The sequence below is a fragment of the Labrus mixtus genome, chromosome 22, assembly GCF_963584025.1.
Source record: "Labrus mixtus chromosome 22, fLabMix1.1, whole genome shotgun sequence".
Classification (NCBI taxonomy): Eukaryota; Metazoa; Chordata; class Actinopteri; order Labriformes; family Labridae; genus Labrus; species Labrus mixtus.
In genome coordinates this window covers 14,667,531-14,689,350 of record NC_083633.1, presented here as the reverse complement: position 1 = coordinate 14,689,350, position 21,820 = coordinate 14,667,531, and the positions used below count along the sequence as shown (strand labels likewise).

The 21,820-nt window shown below is 39.9% G+C and overlaps 1 protein-coding gene across 1 annotated transcript in view; it reads right to left on the bottom strand.

The window, feature by feature from the left end:
* The window catches only part of adipor2 (adiponectin receptor 2), a 28,953-nt gene that overhangs the window by 3,905 nt on the left and 3,228 nt on the right, over positions 1-21,820 (bottom strand). The window contains exons 2-5 of the mRNA XM_061030375.1: positions 12,204-12,272; positions 11,701-11,976; positions 1,843-2,019; positions 672-843 (exon numbers count right to left, since the gene is read on the bottom strand). Of these exons, the coding sequence (XP_060886358.1) occupies positions 672-843; positions 1,843-2,019; positions 11,701-11,787 (436 nt within the window). The 5' untranslated portion in view covers positions 11,788-11,976; positions 12,204-12,272. The remainder of the gene's footprint in view (positions 1-671; positions 844-1,842; positions 2,020-11,700; positions 11,977-12,203; positions 12,273-21,820) is intronic.

Here is a 21,820-nt window from a genome sequence, read left to right as displayed (position 1 = left end):
GAATGAGAGGGATGGAGAAGTAAGAACAGAGTATGAAATCATAAATATATATATATATATATATATATATCTATATATATATATATATTTTTTTTTTTTTTAAGTGTTGCACCCCACTGAGGTGAACGGCTGCAGCATCACCTTGGATTAATAGTATCAAATCTTACTGAAATAAACAAACTTGCCTTGAAATTAAGGAATTTAGATGCAATTCCTATATTCAACCACTAGGTGGCAGCAGAAACACGGCTGAACTGGCTTTTAGGAAGTTTCAGAACAAAAATAAGACATTTTGGCTTTAGTAAAGTATAGAAACAACAAGCAGCTTTTATTTGGTGTAAATACAAATCCAGCTAATTCAAATTAAAGCGCTCAGTCCAAATAAAGAACAAACAAATCAAAAAGGAATTTCAGGGATTTGAGAACTTTGACTTCTTACACACTGTTTAGGAGGGTGGATTTTAGGTTTTATGTTGTGAAATTTCACGAGTTTCTGTTACCCATTTCTGTTAATAATGATAACTTATTTATTCTTTCTTTCATGTCATGTGTCATGTATTATCTCAGGCCTAGCTGTGACATTGTATGTACACTCTCATTTATCTATTGATTAAGTTTGTAAACCAGTTCACATCTTTTAGAGAGAACGGTAAAGGGAGTGTGTGTGCTACCTAGCAGATGTGTCCAGATGTTCCCCGTCTCTGTGTGGATTCTGAAGATGCTCTTAAAGCAGGCGCGAAAAGAAGGCATGGGCGGCCTGTGTCCATGAAGCAGGAAGTCGTTGTCCTTCAGCCAATCGGGGAGCACGTCATGAGGTATTACTCGCCACCTGCCCTCCCACACCTGATTGGTTAATGAAAGAACCAAGACAGAAATGTTATTACAGTTTTAGATGCAGTATTATTATTATTATTATCATATATAAATTTAGAAACTAAAAACTGACTCCAAATGTAATCAAAACGTCCTTGAAGGGAAGAAGCTTGTTGTATACAGTAGGTCTGTGACCTTTGACCCTTGTGTCTGTGAGTGTATTAAGGGACCTACAGTATGCCATCTCAAGTGTGTGTAGTGTAATTAGATCAGTATCCGGGCCAAGTGAAGTAAACGAATACCTTGAAGCCTCATATGGTAAACACGCTTGATGGGAAGGACAGAGAGACAGTTTCTCTCCAGTGATTAATTTCCCTAATTTACTACCTGCTGGTTGCAATTTCAGCAGACTCTCAGTGTGTGTGTTTGAGTGTGTATGTGAGTGAATATTAGTCTAAGCTGCTGTGCTCTTGAGGCCAAGTTGCAGCAGTGTTATCTTCCAAAGACTCTAATGTTAGCCTGCTTTTTTATTTTTATTTCAAAAGTGAAATAATAATGACATGTAGTGGATGCAGAAGAGCCTTTAAGGGCATGCATTGGCTTCTTGGAATTGATTCTGAAATCCTTTAAAACCTTGACTTTGTTCTGAGAGCTTCTGGCAAAGTAAGTGGCAGAAGAAGAAAACTATAAACTATTTCTAGTTTCCCCAGATTCATGACACATGTTCCTTCTAGCAGCTAAAGTAGAGCTCAAATAAATCTGAACAATAGAGTAGAGCATACAAGGTCTGCTCAGTACACAACACTCTGTTTTCATTCAGTTTTTATGGTTTTATAGGTTTCTTTCATGATGTGGTTTTACTGTGTGTTTTTGTTACAAAACCACCTCAGTAAAACAAACATGGCTTTAGGGGAAGATTGACTAATGAAGTGGCTGGAGGAATTTAGTATGTGCTTGTAGATTTCTTATAAAAAGGAGAAATAAATATATAACCTGACACAACAGCTAGTGAGAGTTTGTGTTTATTACCTTGTGTACAAACTCCTCCATCCTCTCCATGGCGTGGTGAGCTTGCAGCAGCGGCTTCATCCCCATGAAACCTTCATCGCCGCTCCTCTCATTCTCCTCCTCCTTCTCCTCCTCGCCTTCAGCTCCTCTGTCATCCTCGTCACTTTGTCTTCTGTCCCCTTCACACTCTGGGACTTTCTGCGGAGGGAAACAAAAACGGACCTGTTGTTAGAACTCAGGGGATTTAAAAACTCTGCAAGACCACAGGCCTAAAACAAATACATGTTTAGTTGTGTATGAAGAATGAATTGTGACTGAGAGATTAGGAGGATGACCTTAAGTCTCAACCTGCTTCAACCACATGATGCCTACTGCAGAACTGTGTGTGACCCCATTGATCCCAGATTGCATCACCCTGCTCTCACATGCAAATAAAAATTCAGCTTGACAGGAGAACTTCCTTTCACATCCATCATTGATCCCCTCTGTGTAACCTGCTGATGACCAGTGATGTAGATGTTCCCCACTGACACAGGTTTGACCCTAAGAAAACACAACCGCCTGTATTTCCATGAGTAGCAAACAGCCAGACTTTTCTGCTCTTCTTTTAAGACAGCTGAGAGCAGTGAGGTAGATCAGTTAATCACTGTGTCACATTTTGTATTAGAATCACAGCAAAGACACCGTCACAGCGGCAGCTAGCGTGCTGCGAGGTGTTTCATTATTTTTTGAACTAAGATGCCTAAAAGGTGCTCGGGCTTTCAAAATTACAACCAGTACAGAAAGTAATACTCATAAGCATACTTTTTACAAATAGTGGAAGCAAAATGAACCCAATACAGGAACCAGTTTAACAAGTTGGTACCCATCTTACCAAGTCCATCTTCGACCAATCACAGGACAAAAGTGGAAGAGGTTAGGCCTGGGCAAATTATCACGATACAATTTTTCTTAATATATACTGTAAATATAAAAAGTGTTTGATAAAATTTTGATTGATTTAAATCTGTAATTACGGCAGCCAAACACTGGAAAAGGGGGGCGCTATTGTGCCCTCAGCAAGCAACGGGCCAGTAAGTGTGACTCCCCGGCAGTAAACTGTCATATCAGTGTTTTCCAGCACCGTGCACTGAGCTTATGATTGTGAAATGTTCCTCTATTCAAGTATAGTTTGTCATGTTCTGACAATAAAGAACGTTTTTTCCACAACTAACCATCTGGTTTCTTCAACTTTCACTGAGGAGCAAAGATGAGGTACAACACCTCATCACATTTTATGTTTAAACCTGATCCAACAATACACAAAAAGAATCGGCAGTTCTTGTAAATGAGTCTACTCTGATTGCATTGTTGACTTCCCCTCCTCAAGACAAACCTAATAAGTGGGCCGACGATCGACCCACTGAGTGTTTTCTATAATAAGAATCATCTTGGAACCCCTCTGTTTCAACATTTAAACTTTGAATGATCAGTGCAGGTGTACAAGCTAAGACGTTCATTAACACTGATTGATATAAATCGAGGTTTCTTGTCAAACTGTGTTCAACTTGATGAGATCAGGTCATTGTCATACAAAGCAAAACTTCAAAATCCAGAGTATATTTCAGGAACAGGGCGCAAATATGAAGTTGAACAGATGTCGACACAGACTGTCAAATCTTGAGTTTATAAATGGAAGATCGGACAGACTGTGTGAATTCAATCTACCACAATAGCTGTCACAGCTGGGGAGCCAGGCGCAGAATTAATATGACTAGTGCTCTGTGATAAAAACACAGTCATTTATCATAAGTGACACGCAAACAAACAGACCTACACACAGAGACGAGTGCACAGACACACTTAGAAAGTATTGATCGTTGTGTGTGGAGTCAGAGGGAAGAAAAAATATATTATTCAGGAGGTTAACACAGAAAACAAAGACAAAATCTTAAGGAAGTGATTAACAAAGATGGGAGGAGGAGGATGAGGAACAAAAGAGGGACAAGAGTGAGGAAATTAAAAGAAAGCAGCGAGACGCTGACAGACAAAAGAACAGCAGAAAAACAGAGAGAGGAGTCCTGTTGTATGTATAATGCATGACTAACCCATTTTTAAATACCCAACAGCAACATACACTCCAACTGCAGGCATGGTTTTCGCTTGTGTAATTGTACCGTCTCTTATGTGGACGTATTGACATGTCTCACAGAGTCAAGATCCAGAGACAGTCCACACTTTCAGCCTTTATGAAGTCAGATTTTGTTGGTCTGAAACCCGCCTGTGTGTGTCTTTTTACAAGTTTGTAGAATGCCCTTCTTCATGCATGTAAATCTCAGTCTGCTGCTGGGTAGATAGGGGCACTATTTCAATCACACTTTAATCCACACTTTCAAAGATGTGATAAAGGCGACACCTGGCATCGATTGTTTTGTGTGTGTGTGTGTGTGTGTGTGTGTGTGTGTGTGTGTGTGTGTGTGTGTGTGTGTGTGTGTGGGGTAGTTTGTGTGAGGTTAAGCGTCAGTGATGGAGTGTACTATTTGAGCATAGGGTATGTGGGTGACTGCCAAGTAGTCACGTGTGCTATGCGGGCTTTGTGTGTGTGTGTGTGTGTATGTGTGTGTGTGTCAGTAATAGCCTCTCATGTGTGTCCATGCATGCATGTAATGAGGTGTAAGCTCTGATACAGCTGTGGCCGAACTCGCTGTGGATTGTAAGGTTATTCTTGAAGGTTGTGAATAACCCTTTGTGTGTGTGTGTGTGTGTGTGTGTGTGTGTGTGTGTGTGTGTGTGTGTGTGTGGGGGGGGGGGGGGGGATAAACAGGGTGTCCTCTAAGTGTACATTCACTGAATAGGTGTTACCTTGAAATGCAGCACATTCATACCTGCACGGATGAGACTAAGGTGAACTGCATCCACATCTATTTCACACATGACATACAGGCAGCTAGTGCACTGGTGCAGTAAACACATTAAGGACATTGTGTCATACACACTCCGCTCTAACTCACACATTCAGTGTGAAAAAGAAACAGAAATAGGTCTAAATCGAGAGTCGATGATAAATGGGGGGCACTGAACCACAACAACAGTTACACTTTTTTCATTTTATGCTATTGGGTCAGGTTTGTAAGAAAGAGATCATGCTTGTAAAGAGGTGAACATCCTCTTTAAAGACTGTATTGGATGTGGCTGGCTTCTGAAAGGGCATTATCAAGCCTGACAATGGTGGTCGCCATATTGGAAATGCTGACTCAAACTAACTTTAGGACGTAGCTGAGGAAGGCTGAATGAATCTTCTTTGCTGGCTTCAAAGTGCCCATCTGTCAATCATATCAGACCCAGAATTCTAAACTCGTAGCATTCATAAACTCTAAATGGATGATTTAATTTAGAAAAATGACAACGCATACAGTTTTACATTGGCATTTTAACATAGGACCTAATGGGGTTTTTGAGTGCAGAGTTCTGCATTGGCTTCTTATTTCAAACAGTTGTAAAACATTTTTTTTTTAAAGATCAACAGCTGATGTTTTAGAGAACCTGGTTTTTCACAGGAGCACAAAGACACATTGTTATTAAAAATCTGCTACAACGGAAGGTCATGAAGCCGCTAAATATTATAGGATGCTCATGGAATATGGAGGAGGTAGCATTGTCACAGCCCTTCGAGTTTCCTGGGAAAGAGATTTGGGGGTATCATATGATGACCAGGAGTGGGTCACGATTGTTGGTAACTTTCGAACAATGTCAAGGGATCTGAGGGTGAGGCTTATTCAATTTAAAATTCTGCACCGATTTTATTGGACCCCAAGTAGGCTCTTCAGACTTGGCTTAAAGGATTCGACTACTTGCTGGAAGTGTGGTGTAGGTGAAGGTACACTGGTACATGTACTTTGGTCATGCCCCATGATTCATCAGGAAGATTCATTCTTACATTATCAATGTTGTAAAAAGGCAATTTGTGCTGTGTCCTAAGCTCTACATTTTGGGAGATTGTACGGCGGTATCTGCTTTTTCAAAACCACTGATCCAACGGATACAAACTGCTATCATGACTGGACGACAGATTATCCTCAGGAATTGGAAGACATCAGGAGAACCTCCCTTTCTAAACTGGTTGACTGAACTGCGCACAGTAGCTGCTTACGAAAGAATGTCATATAGGATGCAGGACAGACAGGAAGTTGGCATCTGACTGCCTTTTTACCACATGAAACACAGAGGGTTGAGCTGAGAAGAGGAAGCTGATGGTGTTTGCAGAAAAATACTTCTGAAAACAACCAGCTGGCAGCTCAAGAAACAGAAAAGAAACTGAAAAACATCTGTTTGGCTGCATTTGACTCATTCCAGACTGAAAACTATGATGTTGTTGTTTAGCAGCAGGTGATGCTGAGCAGTTTGGTTGTTGATGGTCGGGCTAAAGTTGCTGACATCAAATCTAAAAAGGAGGGAAGCAGCTTCTCGGAAATACGGGCGATCCCTTACACACTCCAGTGCTTACACACACACACACACACACATGTACAAATGCTTCATGATGAATGCGGCCTGTCTGCAACACGTGACTCATCCCCAGCAATCCAGTCTCCAACAATTTGTCATGGCAGAGGTTGCAGAGTCAAATTTCCCTCAGTGTGAAAGTGTGTGTGTGTGTGTGTGTATGTGTATGAGAGAACGGATATGATCCCATTCCTCTGGAAAGTGTCCCTCCTCGGTTCAGAGAACTCAGAGTTTATCAGCTCATCATGTATGACTAAAACAGTCCGGAGGTCAGCACAGTCCAGTTGGCTGCTCATCTGCTCTCCCAGCAACAGTCACGCGTGTTTGTGAAATCATCATCTCAAATGTTGTCATTCTTCGCCCGAGGTCTGTTTGGAATTTTCTAAGAAAAGAATTCCTGGGGAAACGCCTAAGGGAATTGTTTCGACCCCATTCTATTTATTTAGTCATTAATCAAAGGAAACATTTGGCTCCACAGGGAGTTTGAGGAATCTTATAAGTTTCCGCTTTAGGCTTGAAAACTGTTATGTTTGCTATGAATTAAATACCCCCGCTTTCCACATTTAAATCTAGCACTGACTGCAGCACAATAACTAGATCTGCAACCAATGTTTTTTTTGACTCATGAATATTATACTCAAAAACTCAAACAAAAACAAAAAACACAAAATATGCACAGTGTTTTCTGTATATACGTATGTGTGTGCATGTGTGTCCAGGTTTGTGAACATGCTACAGAGTTTGTGTTTGGCTTATGTTGAGTGTACATATGATAAAAAGGGTAAATAGCCTTATCAGTGTGTTGCAGGCACACCCTAAATGACAGCACGATGAGCCAACATGGTTACTGTATTTCACTGAATCTATTTTTATTATTGCTTACATAGGGAAAAAAAAGTGTGATACCAGTGATTAATGCAGAGATTATTTAAGAGAGAAAACTCAGAAGTCTGAAAAAGAAGACCAGATTGATTATCCTAAATATGTATTCTGATCTCTCCATTATCATGTTATTCTATGTGTAAATTGAATTGCTGACAGGTCAGAAATGTCACATTTATTCTAACCTTTTATAGGTGTTGTTTAAACATATATGAAGCTGGGCATGGTTATAAGGATGACATAAAAGATCATTTAAGAAAATAAAGGTAATGTATATTTAACCTTCGGTCAAGTCAAGATGTGTCGACAGCAACACAACGACGTCAAAAAGTGGATAAAGCTCTAAAGAAACTCTTGCAGGAGAAGTGTGTTTTCAGGACAAAGTCAAGAATAACAAAAACAGCACAAGACTTGGAACGCTTTTTAAACGTGCGCGCTTAGCAACTACTCGCGAATGATAAACAGACACAAGAACAACAGAGGGGCGAGGAAATCCCTGGAGAACTTGGTCTGTTCCGGTTTAAATGAGGCAGTTTTTCATAAAAGCCCCTGAAGACCAATCTCCCCCTCTGTCCCACACACTTACACAAAAACATACATCCCCTCAGACTCATTAACCACTCAGTATGTAGACCTGGGCTAATGGCTTTCACCTGACTAATGAGTGTTTGCATGCACACCTGAAGCACCGTGTGAATGTGGAGGACGGAGACTTGCTGGAAGATTACTTTGAAAGGAGAGGAATTTGAGGAACAAGTCTTATCTTCCAGAAAAACACTGAACTTTCGTCTGAATGTAAACAGACTCACATGCTGGCAGTTTGGAAGGGGGCAGAATCCAGGATACACACATCAGCCAATAGGAGTTTAGTGAAACTCTGCAGACCAATGGGAGCTGAGTCTGGAATTCTTACAGACCAAAGAGGGATGAGCTCAGCTCACCCTTGTACACGGTAACCCCCACCACAGCACAGACGGAGAGATTCGACATGTGACTCACACATGCACAATGCTCTCTTGGGATGATAACAATTTGGAAAAGACGCCAAGGCCTTCAAAAACAGACAGTATGTTCCAAACACGCACATGGCAGACCTTTAAAATAAAGTGGACGCTGTGTTCAGGCTCAACAAACAGACAAACTGTTCAAGACCATGATCATGAGGACACCACAACACATCTGTTAGTAGTGTGGCAACAAAAAAAAAACAGATTTTGGTTTGCGTCAAGTGTAACTTCAAACTCAAAATCTATCTGCTACTCATATTTTCCTCATTGATTGTCTTAATACAAGAAGATACATTTTGGAATATAGCTTTTCTTTTTTTCAAAACGTTGATGAAAAGGTCGATACCAGTTAGAGCCTGTGTAGTTATTAAGGCTATCTTTAGCCAGCAGCCAATATCTTGCATATATACCTGGCATACCTTGTGTATAAGGGAATAAAAAGCTAGTTTACCTCATCCAAAAAGGTAGCAAATCCACCAACCATAACCTATAAAAATATGCAAGTCATTTTTATACATTCTAAAAAATAAAAAGGTATCTGGCTTTCTACTGGCTCGAAAAATGGTGTGGGTTCCAGTAGGGACTCCAGTATAGTATATGGATAGTCTGACATCTGACACGCAATTACCCTTCCTTGTGTCTATCACTTTGACACTGCAGTACCTGTATGCTGAGATAAACCAGAGAAGGACTGGGACCATTCTGTTCATTTTAAAAGCCAGGATGGTCCTTCCCCTGTCTTCCTGTCTTGATTCATGCAATTCTACATATATTCCCACAGTGTCAGAAATATTCCATAAAGATGAAGTAAATGTAACTTACATCCATATCATGATAGAAAGCTTTATATTTAGGCTAATTCCTCAAAGGCGTCCATATTTCCCTTTTTCCCTCTAGCTGTCAAGTTGTGGCAGCATGTGAGCGTTAGAAGTTCAGATGTTCCTCATCTAAAATGTCTGAGGGTTGAATGCATTGATGATAATACCAATGCTAGAGTAAGTATGTGACAGGTACAATGAGAGGAAGTAAAACTGGATGCAAGATGCACCTGAGGGCTGTAGTCAATGCATGAAAGCTATAAAAAAAAGCCCTCAGCACAAAGAGAGGATGTACAGTGGAGTCATAGGAACAAAACCCCATGCATTGTTCAGAGGTTTTTCCTTTGTTGTGTTGTTGGTTAAAGTTGATGTGTGTAATAAAATTCCACAGCTTGCAGTTTTGGCTCAGTGTCTCTCTTTTCATTCATCTGTTTATACAGTATGTGTTGATCTTGTTTCAGAGTTTAAGGTGCATGGTGACAGCAACGTTTCTTTTGTTTTGGCAAATTACGACAGCACAGCAGTCTATTTGTTCTCTATAAGATCAATTTTATAGAACAGGATAACTGAATCAGATGCTGTTGGGTTTTGGGGATATTTTTAGTTCCGAGCAGGCTCTTTTATCCACTCTCCTGAAATCTAATTTTCATTAGTTGCATTAGCACCAACTTCCAATTGAACCCGACTGGCCTAACAGTCGTTTTGCTCAAATTTGTACCGTTTTAATGACTTCATTGAATTAAATTACCTCTAAAACACTCACTGTGAAAATTTGAAGACACAGAGGTCAATGCAGGGGTTGCTGAAAATGTATGTTAGTTTTAGAAGCATCATTACGACAAGTTTTAACTACAAATGTATGTTTCAAAATATCAAATATTTCAAATTGTTGGCTGGTTAAGAGCCAGGGGTTTTTTTTGCTGTTGAAAAGAAACAGTTGGGTGTGATCAGGAAAACTCGACTGCATTGGGAAGACGTTCAAGAAGGGGGAAAAAAACAGGAAAAATAAACCTTCCCTGTAGCTTTGAAAACAAAAGTCATAGAAAAAAAACTGCCAGAATAAGAGACAGTCAATCCAGTCTGACATCAAACAGGATGTGTGATACCCCCCTAAGCTAAACCACACACACTCACAAACACATTTTAAGACTCACGCTAACACATATCCAAAATGCTGAAAAAAATTCAATGGGGGCCCTGTGGGGTGTCAAGACAGCCTGGCCTCTGTGACTAGGGCTAGGGGGGCCCCAAAGCTCCCTCTCAGGTATCAGTGTTGTGTTACAGCGGGAACAACGCACACACACCAATGCTATTGTGTTGCAGCTCAATGACTCTGAGCAGATTGCCTTTTACACCAAACAACATAGTGGCAGCTTTGTCTGTACACACACACACACACGGTCAAATGTAACACAAGTGTTGTTCGATCAGTTAGATAGGTTGTCTTCAGGGGATGATCTTCTCACAGAGTTTTGCCAACGCGTTTGCTCTCCTTCCAAGAAGACGTCTGTATATAGACAGAGCAGGTCTATTTTTGGGAACACATTCAATATCCACGTCTGTATAGACAGGAAAGTGAAGTGTGAAGCCAACCCTGATTATAATGCACCATTAATTACTAACACTGAATGACTCATCATCGAGTTAGAGCAGCCTTGAAGGTGCTGAGGGTGTGGATAATAATAATGAATGGGGGTGTTGGATGGTGAGAAAGCTTGGGAAACGGGCTCATGATCAAACTTATTCTTAAGCCTAAAAAACTGATTGCATAAAGCACTAAAAATTAACAGAAACCACAATTTGTGTTTATTTCTGACTTTTTTCTGCACAGTGTTTGTAGGCTGAGATCTTTACGACCTAAGCTCCTTAACTGTGTGAAAGTTCTGAGTTCACTTGTTTCACGCTCATTCTGGCAGTCATGAGTTCATCTTGTCTTCTTTGAATTTCACTGTTGTTCCCCTTAAAGTGTGTCACCTGCCTCTTTCACTGCGTTTCACTTGCTTGTATGTATTTATGTTTTGTGCTCAAGGCTGTGAGGATAACTAACCGATTAAGAAAATTAAAGTAGAACTGCACTTTAACACTGTGCATTTCTTTTAAAGGCACACACGGGTAATCTCACATTGTTTTTGCTCCAAAACTTTGCTGAACAAACTTTACATTGAAATCTGTTCATCTGAGGTCAGAGTATCTTTTTATGATTAATTAACTCTCTACTTTGTTGATCAGTGGGAACTTAAGTCTTCAAAGAAAAGCTGGTGCTGAAACATGTTGCATACACATACTGTGGTCCAGTAATTAATCTGCAATACTAATTACAGTATTTAATGGACACAACTTGATGTGTGTGCAGTGTGTGACTCATATCTCCAATGCTTTATGTGCAGATGTGAATCACAGGCAGCTTTGAAAATAAGCTGATATAAAAAGGCAAATGCTGAATCTGTTTCTGAACATTTTAAGTGGTGAAAATGTTGAAAAGTAAGTCTTAAAGTAAGATTCTAATTTACAGGAAAACACTAACTGAGCCAGGGTCTTATGTATTCAACACTGTATTCATTATTAATGTGAGGTTGAGTGTTTTGGCGGTACAGTTTTACAGTGTGACCAGTCGACCCATGCCGCGCCACATGGCTCTGAACCAACCAGATGACAGCATGAATGTGTGCGTCTGTGTATTGGAAACTCACCCCATTGTGTGACGGGCACTCTGAAGTGCTGAGGTAACTTGTTGAAGAACCTGAGGTGGGTGTGTCATCCTTCTCCCGAGGACTCATGGGATCTGTAGGCGTGCCATTTGTGGTGTGGTCAATGAGGTTGGAAGTTCTGTGTCGCAGCACGAAGGCCGGGCCCTCGGCCCCGCTCGTCTCCCCTCCGTCCAGCTTGAAACGCTGGACCGGCCTCCACGGACAGAAGACTGAGAGGAAGGAGCTGACTGAAGAGAGATGAGACCAAGCCTGGTCAAACTGTGAGGGATTAAGAAAACCATTTATACATTTGAGTGTGGTTATATATTTTTTTTTTTTCAAAATTTAATATTTGCCTATATCAGTGAAAAATAATCAATGTAAATTCCATTGCAAAGCTTGCTCAGGATTAGTGTGATGATATCAGATGCTACAGGGACTAATAAATAAGAGGGGCATGACATCAGAATGTGGAGAAATGTATCAACATGAAATATTTGACCAACCTGGACTCCACTGAGGGGGCTCTAGTCTTTGGACTGGTCTAAAATCTTCAGGACTTAATGGGACAAACCCTGAGAAAACAGAAAGAGAGGAGGAGAAGGTCGAAAAGAGAGAAAGGCAGGGAATAGGGAGAAAAGGGTAAATTAGTTTCCAATTTCCATGATTTTGTTTATCCTCAAATTTGAAATTAAAGTTACATAATGCAATCAAAACAAAACAAAAGACAAGACTATACTGTGAGGCTTCATCTCAAACAAGAAAAAAAGTGCTGAACTCTGCTTTCAGAACAAGCAATTACAGCAGTATAGTATATACAATATATCACAGCTGAAGCATTAGGAAGCCTGACTATCCTAACTAAATACACAACAGTGGAGGCATTATCTAGTAGTTAAAAGGCCACAAGTTCAATCCCCATACAAGGCAGAATGCCCTGCAGATCTATCACTACTCAGCTAATGTTCATTCAGACAAAGCAGCTCTGCACTGGAGCTACAACACCAAACTTGTCGAAATTTCATCTCCACCAGTTCACAAAATTAACGGTGTTATTAAGGCCTTAACATACTGGATCTACCCACACCAGCAGCCAATAAGGAGCTGCCATTTCTCTGTCATCGTGAGTTGCTTAGCGACGAGAGGGGTCAAGGACAGAAACAGGAGTTTCACACACGGGAAGTAGATTTGTTCTGTGTTGAGATCTTAAAATGCAACCTCTGTTTTTTATCGTCATCTTTGTCACACCACAAAAATTATGTCTCTTTAGCTTTGCAGGGAAATATGACACTATAGTACTTCCCTCCATGAAAACACCAGTTTCACTCCAATTAAAAACAAGTGAAAAGCAAACCATTGCTCATACTGTATGTAAAGCATACACAGTGGGTAACAATAAGACAAAATAAACAAGTAACAAACTCCCATCCTGTTGAGATAGTAATGCATCATGGGTAAAAACATGCACAGAGGACCTTTCCATCTGTTTTTACAGCAGCTTGTTTCCAAACTCACACAGCAACTGAAGCGTTTAATGTTTGGTAATTGATGAGAACTACAGCTGCACATTGGTATCAGCATGTCTTACATTGCTGAGATCAGTTTCCTGTGTGTGTGTGTGTGTGTGTGTGTGTGTGTGTCACCATCTCAAACACACACACACACACACACAGCACTTAAGAGGGGCCCCGAGCACTGGACCACTTCATTTAAACCACCTACCACAAATGTACATCAGGGAATTGAATACTCAAGGGGAAAGAGGTACCTGAGCATGCACTTGTAAACATGTACACAGAGACTGTGAACAACATCATTTGTTATTGCTAGCATGTATGATGTATGGAACAAAAGAGCTGCAATAGATCTAAAGTAAAGGGCAAACTGACACACAGAAGCACTATATCATCGCACATCAATATAATTTAACAGTTAAACTCTTATAATATTTTGTATTAAAACACAGTTATGACCAAAATAAGTCCTCTACTGTATCAGACGTCAGGAGCACTCATTCCTGCAAGCGTGTCATGCATTTTTTCACCAGAAGTTATTATTAATTACAGTGAGAGGTATGTGCTGTAATTAGAGGGAATGTGCAGGCTGTTTTTTTTTTACAAATTATAATTTTTCCAGAGCTGAAACATCTCACCACAGCTGGTGGTGTTGTAAGAAAATTGCAGTGCAAAAGAAAAGTGAGAGGATGAGAAGGGGAGGGAAACAAAGAAGCAAGAAGTAACAGACTACACTAAAGAAAATAACAGAGAACATCATTGAGAGAGCCATAAGAAAAACATAGACTTCCATAGCCCGATGCTATGGACCAGCAGACAGTTGATCTATTCTGTGCTGTGAAGATAAGAAAGGAGATGGTCTGAGCTGAACTGAGACGACTGGCCTGTGGGCATGAGCCTTCGTCGAAATCAAACACTTTTACTCTCAGAGATTGTCGGATCAATCTCCCCGCTTTCCCTCCCTCCTCTTTCGTACCAATTGACCATTTTTGAAAATTATATCGCCACTCTTTTTGAGTAACTGCGCCCTCAATTTTGAACATGATGAAACATGATGATGTCATGCTGGCTCCAAATTAGCTTGGGAATAAAAGGAATAAACTGCTTCTGAGGTTTTTTGGGCGTAATTTTGCAGCTGTGGTCGATTCCCAGGATAACGGTCTGCTGGCCTGATTGCCAAACATGAACAAAAAGCACTCCTGACAACTTTGTTTTCTGTTTGGGTCAGATAAGAGTCTGGTAGCAGGGGAAGAAGAAGAAGAAGAAAAATGCATTGAAGAAACTTGTGTGGAGGAACCCGTGCTGCCATCTTAATCTTTAAATATCTACAGAGAGAGAGAGAGAGAGAGAGGGAGAGAGAGCGAGAGAGAGTATAGTCCTGGCATATGGAAAGTGCTTTATTTAATTTTTTTACATTTTGAAAATTCCAATGAAGAGGTCAAAACTGCGGCTGATAATATAAGTCCTACAAAATGAAAACATGTGACACAAGTCTTGCTTCATTCCAGTGACCTCTCTTCACTTCCCCTCCCTCTAATTAAAGGTAGAGTCAGTAGAAATGTTTGTTGCCGCTTGTAATCACAACATTCAAACGAGGCCCCTCTTCCTGGGCTCAATGCCACCAGAATCGCACACCCACTGTAGAACTCAGCATAGTGTATGTTTACTGCCTGTAGCTACACTGCAAGTTACCAGAGAATAGGCCTGTTACATTTGTTGTAATAGAGAAGCTCATGAGTTTAGCACACTAGCCTAAGCTAAACTGCCGGTGTTAGGGACCTGCCTGTACAACAGAAAGCAGACCAACTCAGTGTCTTCGGATGAAAGACAACCCAGGCTTCACCCTTGTTTTGAAAACAGCTTTATCCGCTTGACGTTTCACCTTAATATGATTATATTTTCCGGTTTGAATCGCGGTCAATCGCTCAATTGTATCCACTCCTTGGACAGGGTCTCTGCAGACACAGTCACCACCACACGCGTGGAGGCCCAAAAGGGATGATTGAGCAGCATTACTTTTGTAAAAGTCTATATTTTCTGTTTTTGCCCTGATGAGAAAAGTGAGAAAAAGTCATGTCCCATTCCATGTATTTTTTTCATTTGCATTTTTCAAGCCATAAATGCGTGACTGTCACTGATTTTTTATGGTCGAATTATCAAGAAACAGAGTAAAAGACCTAAAGCTCCAACACATACACTCATTGGCACTGTCTTCAAGCACTGCCCTGACGACCACAGTAGCAGAGGACACTGCACAGAACAGCCTGACCCCATATTGAGATAAAAGAGTCATTATGATGGATTGAACATAAAATGCTGAGAAAAGAAAAGTAACAAAGAAAGAATCTGATTCAAACACCCAAACCAAATGGGGCTTCCCAGGGTTTGAGCCAACATTCTCACTGTACAAGTTTGAGTTCTGAGAGAACAGCCGACACATTATGTGAATCGACAACAGGATGTAAAATGACTCATAAAAGATGTTTCGTGCAGGGTAACTGTATGAGCACAATTTTCTTGGCACATAAATGCCTTGAGACTGTCATCCACACCCCTATTTTCCCCTCTATTACAGCCCCTGTATGAGGTTAAATTACTCTCCACACTAAAACTCCACGGACCAAACCAATCAGAAATACAACTTAACCATCTGCTCTGTTTTCCTGCAAGCTATAATATCTCAGGAAACGGGAAAAAACAATCAAACTGCCCCAGAATGACACTTCAACTCGGAAAAAGACAGAGGATATAAAACGAGGGGCCTTAAATCTATCAAGTTTCAGTTCTACATGTATATATTATAAAACTAAACAGTTGAGCTTAAATCCAGAAAACATAAAAAAAGCTATGTTTGTATTTGTGGAGTCAAATTCCACACAGTTGTCTGCATGTATCTCATCTGCTGACAGTTAGCGAGGTTGTCATGTCGCGCATTATATGAAATCAGTGAAGCATTGTGACACAGATGCTATATAGTGAATGCTGTTTTTTTAGCAGTATAATAAACTGTAGCTCACACTGTAACAACTGAGGCTATCACATGACCTTTGACACTGCATCTTACTTCTTTCTTTTTAATTCTTTAAAACTGTTTTGTATGTGTTAAAGCTTAAATTAATTTATGATAGATATATCTAAGTTGTAAATCTCAAGAGTAAAAGTAAAAAGGTGGGGATAAAAATAGATTATGGCAAAGCTCCTTCTTGACATTTTCTGCTGCTGTGCCCTTGAGCCATACAGCTGTTCCCTAATTTAACAGATTTCAAGCTTTCCCTGAATCCCTGAATAAATCAAACAAAACAATCAGTGTGTTTGCAATACAAAAATAATCCTTTACACACTTACTGAGTTCCATATTACTTTCTAATATTTCATTGTTTTGACATTATGAACCAGCGGCGTACCATCAATAACCATTATTGCCTTTTAATTATGGATATTATTGAGCTTTTAATATTGATGATATTGATTTGACCCAGAGGTCAATTCCACTAATACAGCCAGTGTGTGTACCAACTGCAGTGCGTGTGTGTTGGTAGTTTTTAAACCCTTTTGTGACTTTGTCCCAACAAAAGGGACATTATCGATCTTAAAATATTGATGTCAACGATGTGACCCTGTATCCCAGCAACACGTCTTCAGGTTGGAGGGATGTAGAGTTCAGCCTCACAAGAACAACAACAAAGAAAGTGGCTATATGTCGTGCCCATTTGAGTTGAAGTCAACGCAGCTAAGCTTAAAAAAATGCTTCAGTTCTGACTTTTTACTCTAACGTTTATTTATACATCATGCACCGACTGACTTCATGTCTCGACACATTCTCTGTAAGAGATAGTGTTGAGGTTGCTTGAGTCACTACATTATAGTCTGTACTTAGGTGTTTCTTACAGTACCTGCAGATTTGTGGCATCTGGATGCTACTGTTATCTAAGGCCAGTAATTGTTTTTTGAGGGATCAAACCAATGACCTTCAATACAAAGAATAACCTTTCTCACCCCTAAGAAGCTGTCAACAACACATTCTCATTGTGTCCAGAGAGGATTGATGATACTCAATCTGGTTCATTTGAAGCTGGAGTCAACTAGATTATTTTAGCATTAAGACTTCCTCTTCAATATGTCAGTTTAATATCTTCTTGTTTTGTTAGAACAACCGGGAAAGAACATGTTCAAAATTAAGCTGTAGTTCCTTAAATGCAGATTTTGTTATTTCAGACAGAGCCAGGCTAGCTGTTTCCTACTGACGAAAGCTAAAATAATTTCTGAATATCTTTATGTTTCCAAGACAGATTAAAGAATGAGCCATAACAGGTCTTTCTTGTGCTAAACTAAGTCTTGACATGTTTTATTTTCGTAACATGTTCTTATTTGATCAAATTAGATACTACTTGTTAATCAATGAGCCTAAAGCACGGGTAGGAAAATGTTGTTTCTTTGGACAGAGACAGCCTAGGCTGTACTATAAAGAGATAAAAACCCACGTTTCACTTGGAGATTAATGTTAGCAGATCATGCTTAGATTTCCAAGCTAAAAATCTACACACACGGTCATTGAACTGTGTCCACCGAGGGATGTCCATGTGCACAACATTACCCTGTGCTTATTGCCACCATCTTTCCCTTTGTCTCGCTTTCACTTCTCACTCTCTCTCTCTCTCAAACACATGCATGCACGCACACAAACACACTAGCAGAAGACAGCTTACATTCTTTCAAAGTAGTAATTGTCACTAAAGAACCACACAAAGCCTGCTTCAATCCTGTCAACTGAAGAAAACCCCAACAGGAACCCAGGTGGGAAAAAAAACAAAGACTGTGAGGAAAGTAAGAAAATAATTTCTGAAAGCTGAAGAGAAATGTCAATGGGAATTGATTTGTTCTTCACGTTTTTCTCCTCAGGGAAATGAGTGAGAGGTGACTGTTGGCAGAGGCTATAAAAAGTGGAAGTGTGAAGAAAAAAAGAAGCAGAAGTACCCACTTCTGGTTCTTAAATAGGGACTGGGGACGCGCACCAGTCTAAGGGGCCGATTTGTCATGGCTGTGACTGTACGATAAAATCCCCATTGTGTATAAATCATGTGTAATAGAGGAGGTGGGATTCAGCAAGAGAACTAAATAATAGAGAGTGCCGCCAGAGTTTGAGGTAAATACATGAAGTATGAGGAGCCAAGGGAGAAAAAGTGTTTTGTGAGGAAAGTTAACGGCACGCGAAGGCAGCAGACCAAAGTGGGTGAAAGTATAACTTCTGTTTAAGAAGGAAGCGAAGAGGAGTTGGGAGAAAAAAAGGACAGCAGATCTGACTCACTAAACCTGCTCTGCAGCATCATGTGGTTGTGTGGCATGCAAATGTTCTGGGATGAATGTTTGAGTACATGAAGCTGTAGGCCACAGAGTGTAAAAGCAGTGCTAACCTCTGCAAATATAGGACAAAGGTCAAACAAAATAAAACTGTGTAACTGCTACATGAAGGAAGGAATTAAATCCATTTTCACACATGTAGATGTGCCAAATGATGCTTTTATAAACAGTAGAAATAAATATGAAGAGCTGGATGATTAATTTTTAAGCATAAAACAAGGCTACAAAGTTAAATCTGTTTCATTTTGTTAGGACTACCACAGTAGCCCTGTTTTTGTTTGACTGACCTAAAAATCATAATTTGTTTTCATTGTTTAGTAAGAATAAACAATTACAGCTGCTGTTTTCCAAGACTCCTTAGGTCAGAACAGTAGAAGTAGTAATAGTATCAGCATGGCTTTTTCATTGTGTAGGGCAACATAGAGTTGGGAATTTTGTGTTTCTGCCGAAAATGTCATCACTGATCTTTCAAACAACATGATTTCATGTTATAATTCAGAATCAAGGGGGCTCTAAACAAGTTGATTAGCCTGAGATTTTGTATCTAACCCCCTAAAATTGGTTCTGACTCTTCTCACAAAAAAAGGAAACACTTGCCAAGCTTCGGAAAGAGGACAATTGGGCCCACATTCTGGTCATCTGTCCTATTCCACAGCCATGCTATTACAGTATTTTGTCAAACCTGTTTGGTATCCGCATCTTGTTCTTGTGCAGTGAATGTTAGTGTCTGACAAGCAGCATGACTTTTCCTCACAATGTGTTCATTGTCTGAGTCACTCAGTTGCCTGTCACCTGCTGTCAATACTCTCTCTTGACACACATGGACACACACACAAATTACAAAAAAAAGACATTGCGTCACATAGGGAAGCAAGCAATGCATTTATCCCTCTCCCTTTTTGGTATTCACATTTAATCACAGTAATTGTAGCAATGGCATGAATTTAAATTATAAACAACAGCATTTCTAAGAAGTCATGTTCCTTGCTTTCTGATAAATGTCAATATTTTATTCTCTTTAGCTCCGTTTTTGGTCCCTACAAAAATCAGAGCAAAATATCTAGCCCTACAATATATTTGCTAAATGCAGCACTACAGTCCCTAGCTGTGGACTCTATCTGTCTGCCTATGGGTGCTGCCCTGAGGGTATAAAGTGGGTCTATGACAGATGTGAGTTCTGATTAAAAAAAAATGTCCTTTTAGCCATTTAACAGTCAGCCAATATACATTTTCATTATCTATGCTGTTTCCTCAGATTCGATATTTGTGTCATATTATAAGTGATGAGTGGAAGTCAACCATCCTCATTACATGTTGTTTACAAAGAGTTACTCAGAGCTAATCTCGTCTAACACAACTAATCTAACTGGGACATGCCCATGACAGTTTTACGTCCTTGTTTTTCAGGTTAGACAGCACAGTGCATGTTTAAACAAGTTACCCAGTCTTGTCAGTTCAGATCAGTCAAACAGGTTTACTCCTCTCCGTAGATCTTTTGTTTCCTCTCTAAGTTTTTTGCTATCTAGAGATCTCACATCCTGAAAGTCTGCCAAAATACTGTGACTCTAAGATCTGATACTTTTTAATTCTTGCAGCAACTCTTCTGTGAATAAATCCCCTCTCTAATCTAAAGACGCCACGTCAACTGGCTTGTCAAACCGAAGCACAGTCCATGTTACATGAGATTAAGATTTCCTTATGCAGCACAATTTGTACATTGAACTTTGAGAACTTTTCCGGTCTCCCGTCTGTCCCTTGTTTCACTATCACAACAAGTCAAATGTAAAAATCTATACCAGGAAAAGTCAGGGTTAGCGTGGGAGGCTAAAACTGTATTGGAGAAGAATCTTTTCTTGTTAAATCGTCAATATCTTAAACCCCTGACCTTGCTTTCTCAGGACTGGTAGAAAGAAAGGAGCACGTCCATAACATCTTTTCTTTCATGTATAAAAGATTTTGCCCTTTAGTTTTTTAATCTTGCAGAAATATAAAAAATATAATTATAACTTGTATTATTGATATTGGTTGGGAAAAGTAGGTTCTTAAAATTCTGTGTCTTACTAGAAACAAGGCTTATTAATTCTATTTTATTAACTAGCACATCTGAACTATTTAGAAGAGTTTGATGTCACATTTTCTTTCCAAAAAATGTGATTAGCCTGGAGTCTTAATTTAGTGCTGTGTGTGTCCATGTGGCATGGGGTTGGTGAATAGGCCTCCCTTTGTATTTGGGAGCGCTTTACAATGATGTAAACCTGCTGCTCGAGACCACATGACTGCTTTTACTCTTCACTGGAACTTTGTGGTCCTGCTTAGACCTGCACTTAAACATAACCACACACATACACACCCGCCCTAACCTGATATTACTGAAAACCTTTGATTGTATATTCCAATGGTGTGCATATAATTGTGTTTTTAGAGTGCTTGCGCTTGCTTTAAGTTTAGACTTTTTTTGGACCAAAACAGAACACCGTTTCCCAATTAACCCATTTTCAGAAGCTTTAAATATACAACATCTCCAAGTAAACAACTGACTTCCCCTAGAATGTTATTATTATAAGGGTTGTATTACTATAAGTCTTCATATCTTGGTTGTATGAGTAAGTGTATGTCCCCTGGTGACCGCTCAGTCCTGGTACAGCAGTGAGCTACTGATGTGTCTGCCAGCAGTCTTATGATGGAGAGACAAATACAAAGAGAGCCAGTGTGAAGGGAAGCACGCACACACACACACACACACACACACACACACACACACACTCACTCACAGACTTGCACCATAACAGGCAGCCACGTAGCAAAGTCAGCACCAAGCATACACATAGGATTAACTGACAGGGTTCAAACATTTTACAGTAACAATATACCATTACTACTCTGCTAGAGGCTCAAACACATCTCCTAGAACACCCAGCTCTAAAGAGATCCCTCATCATCAGTAGACAGGAGAAAAATACCATGACAGATTACTCACACTCAACATATGTTAGGTGACATTCAGGTGTCCTCTGCTGGAGGAGATGGTCACATTTGTCACACGTCAGCTGTTTCCATTGATATGAAAATAAAACCTCCATCACAACACACTGTCACACATTTTATTTAGCACTAAAGACTGTCACTATCTCTAACTTAATGTCTACACAAACAGCTGAACAGTTAATCAGTAACTCAAAACTAATAGCCCTTTGTAGCCTTAAAAAAAACTGTATTATTTAAAGGAGTATTTCTGACAAAGTAAAGGAAAT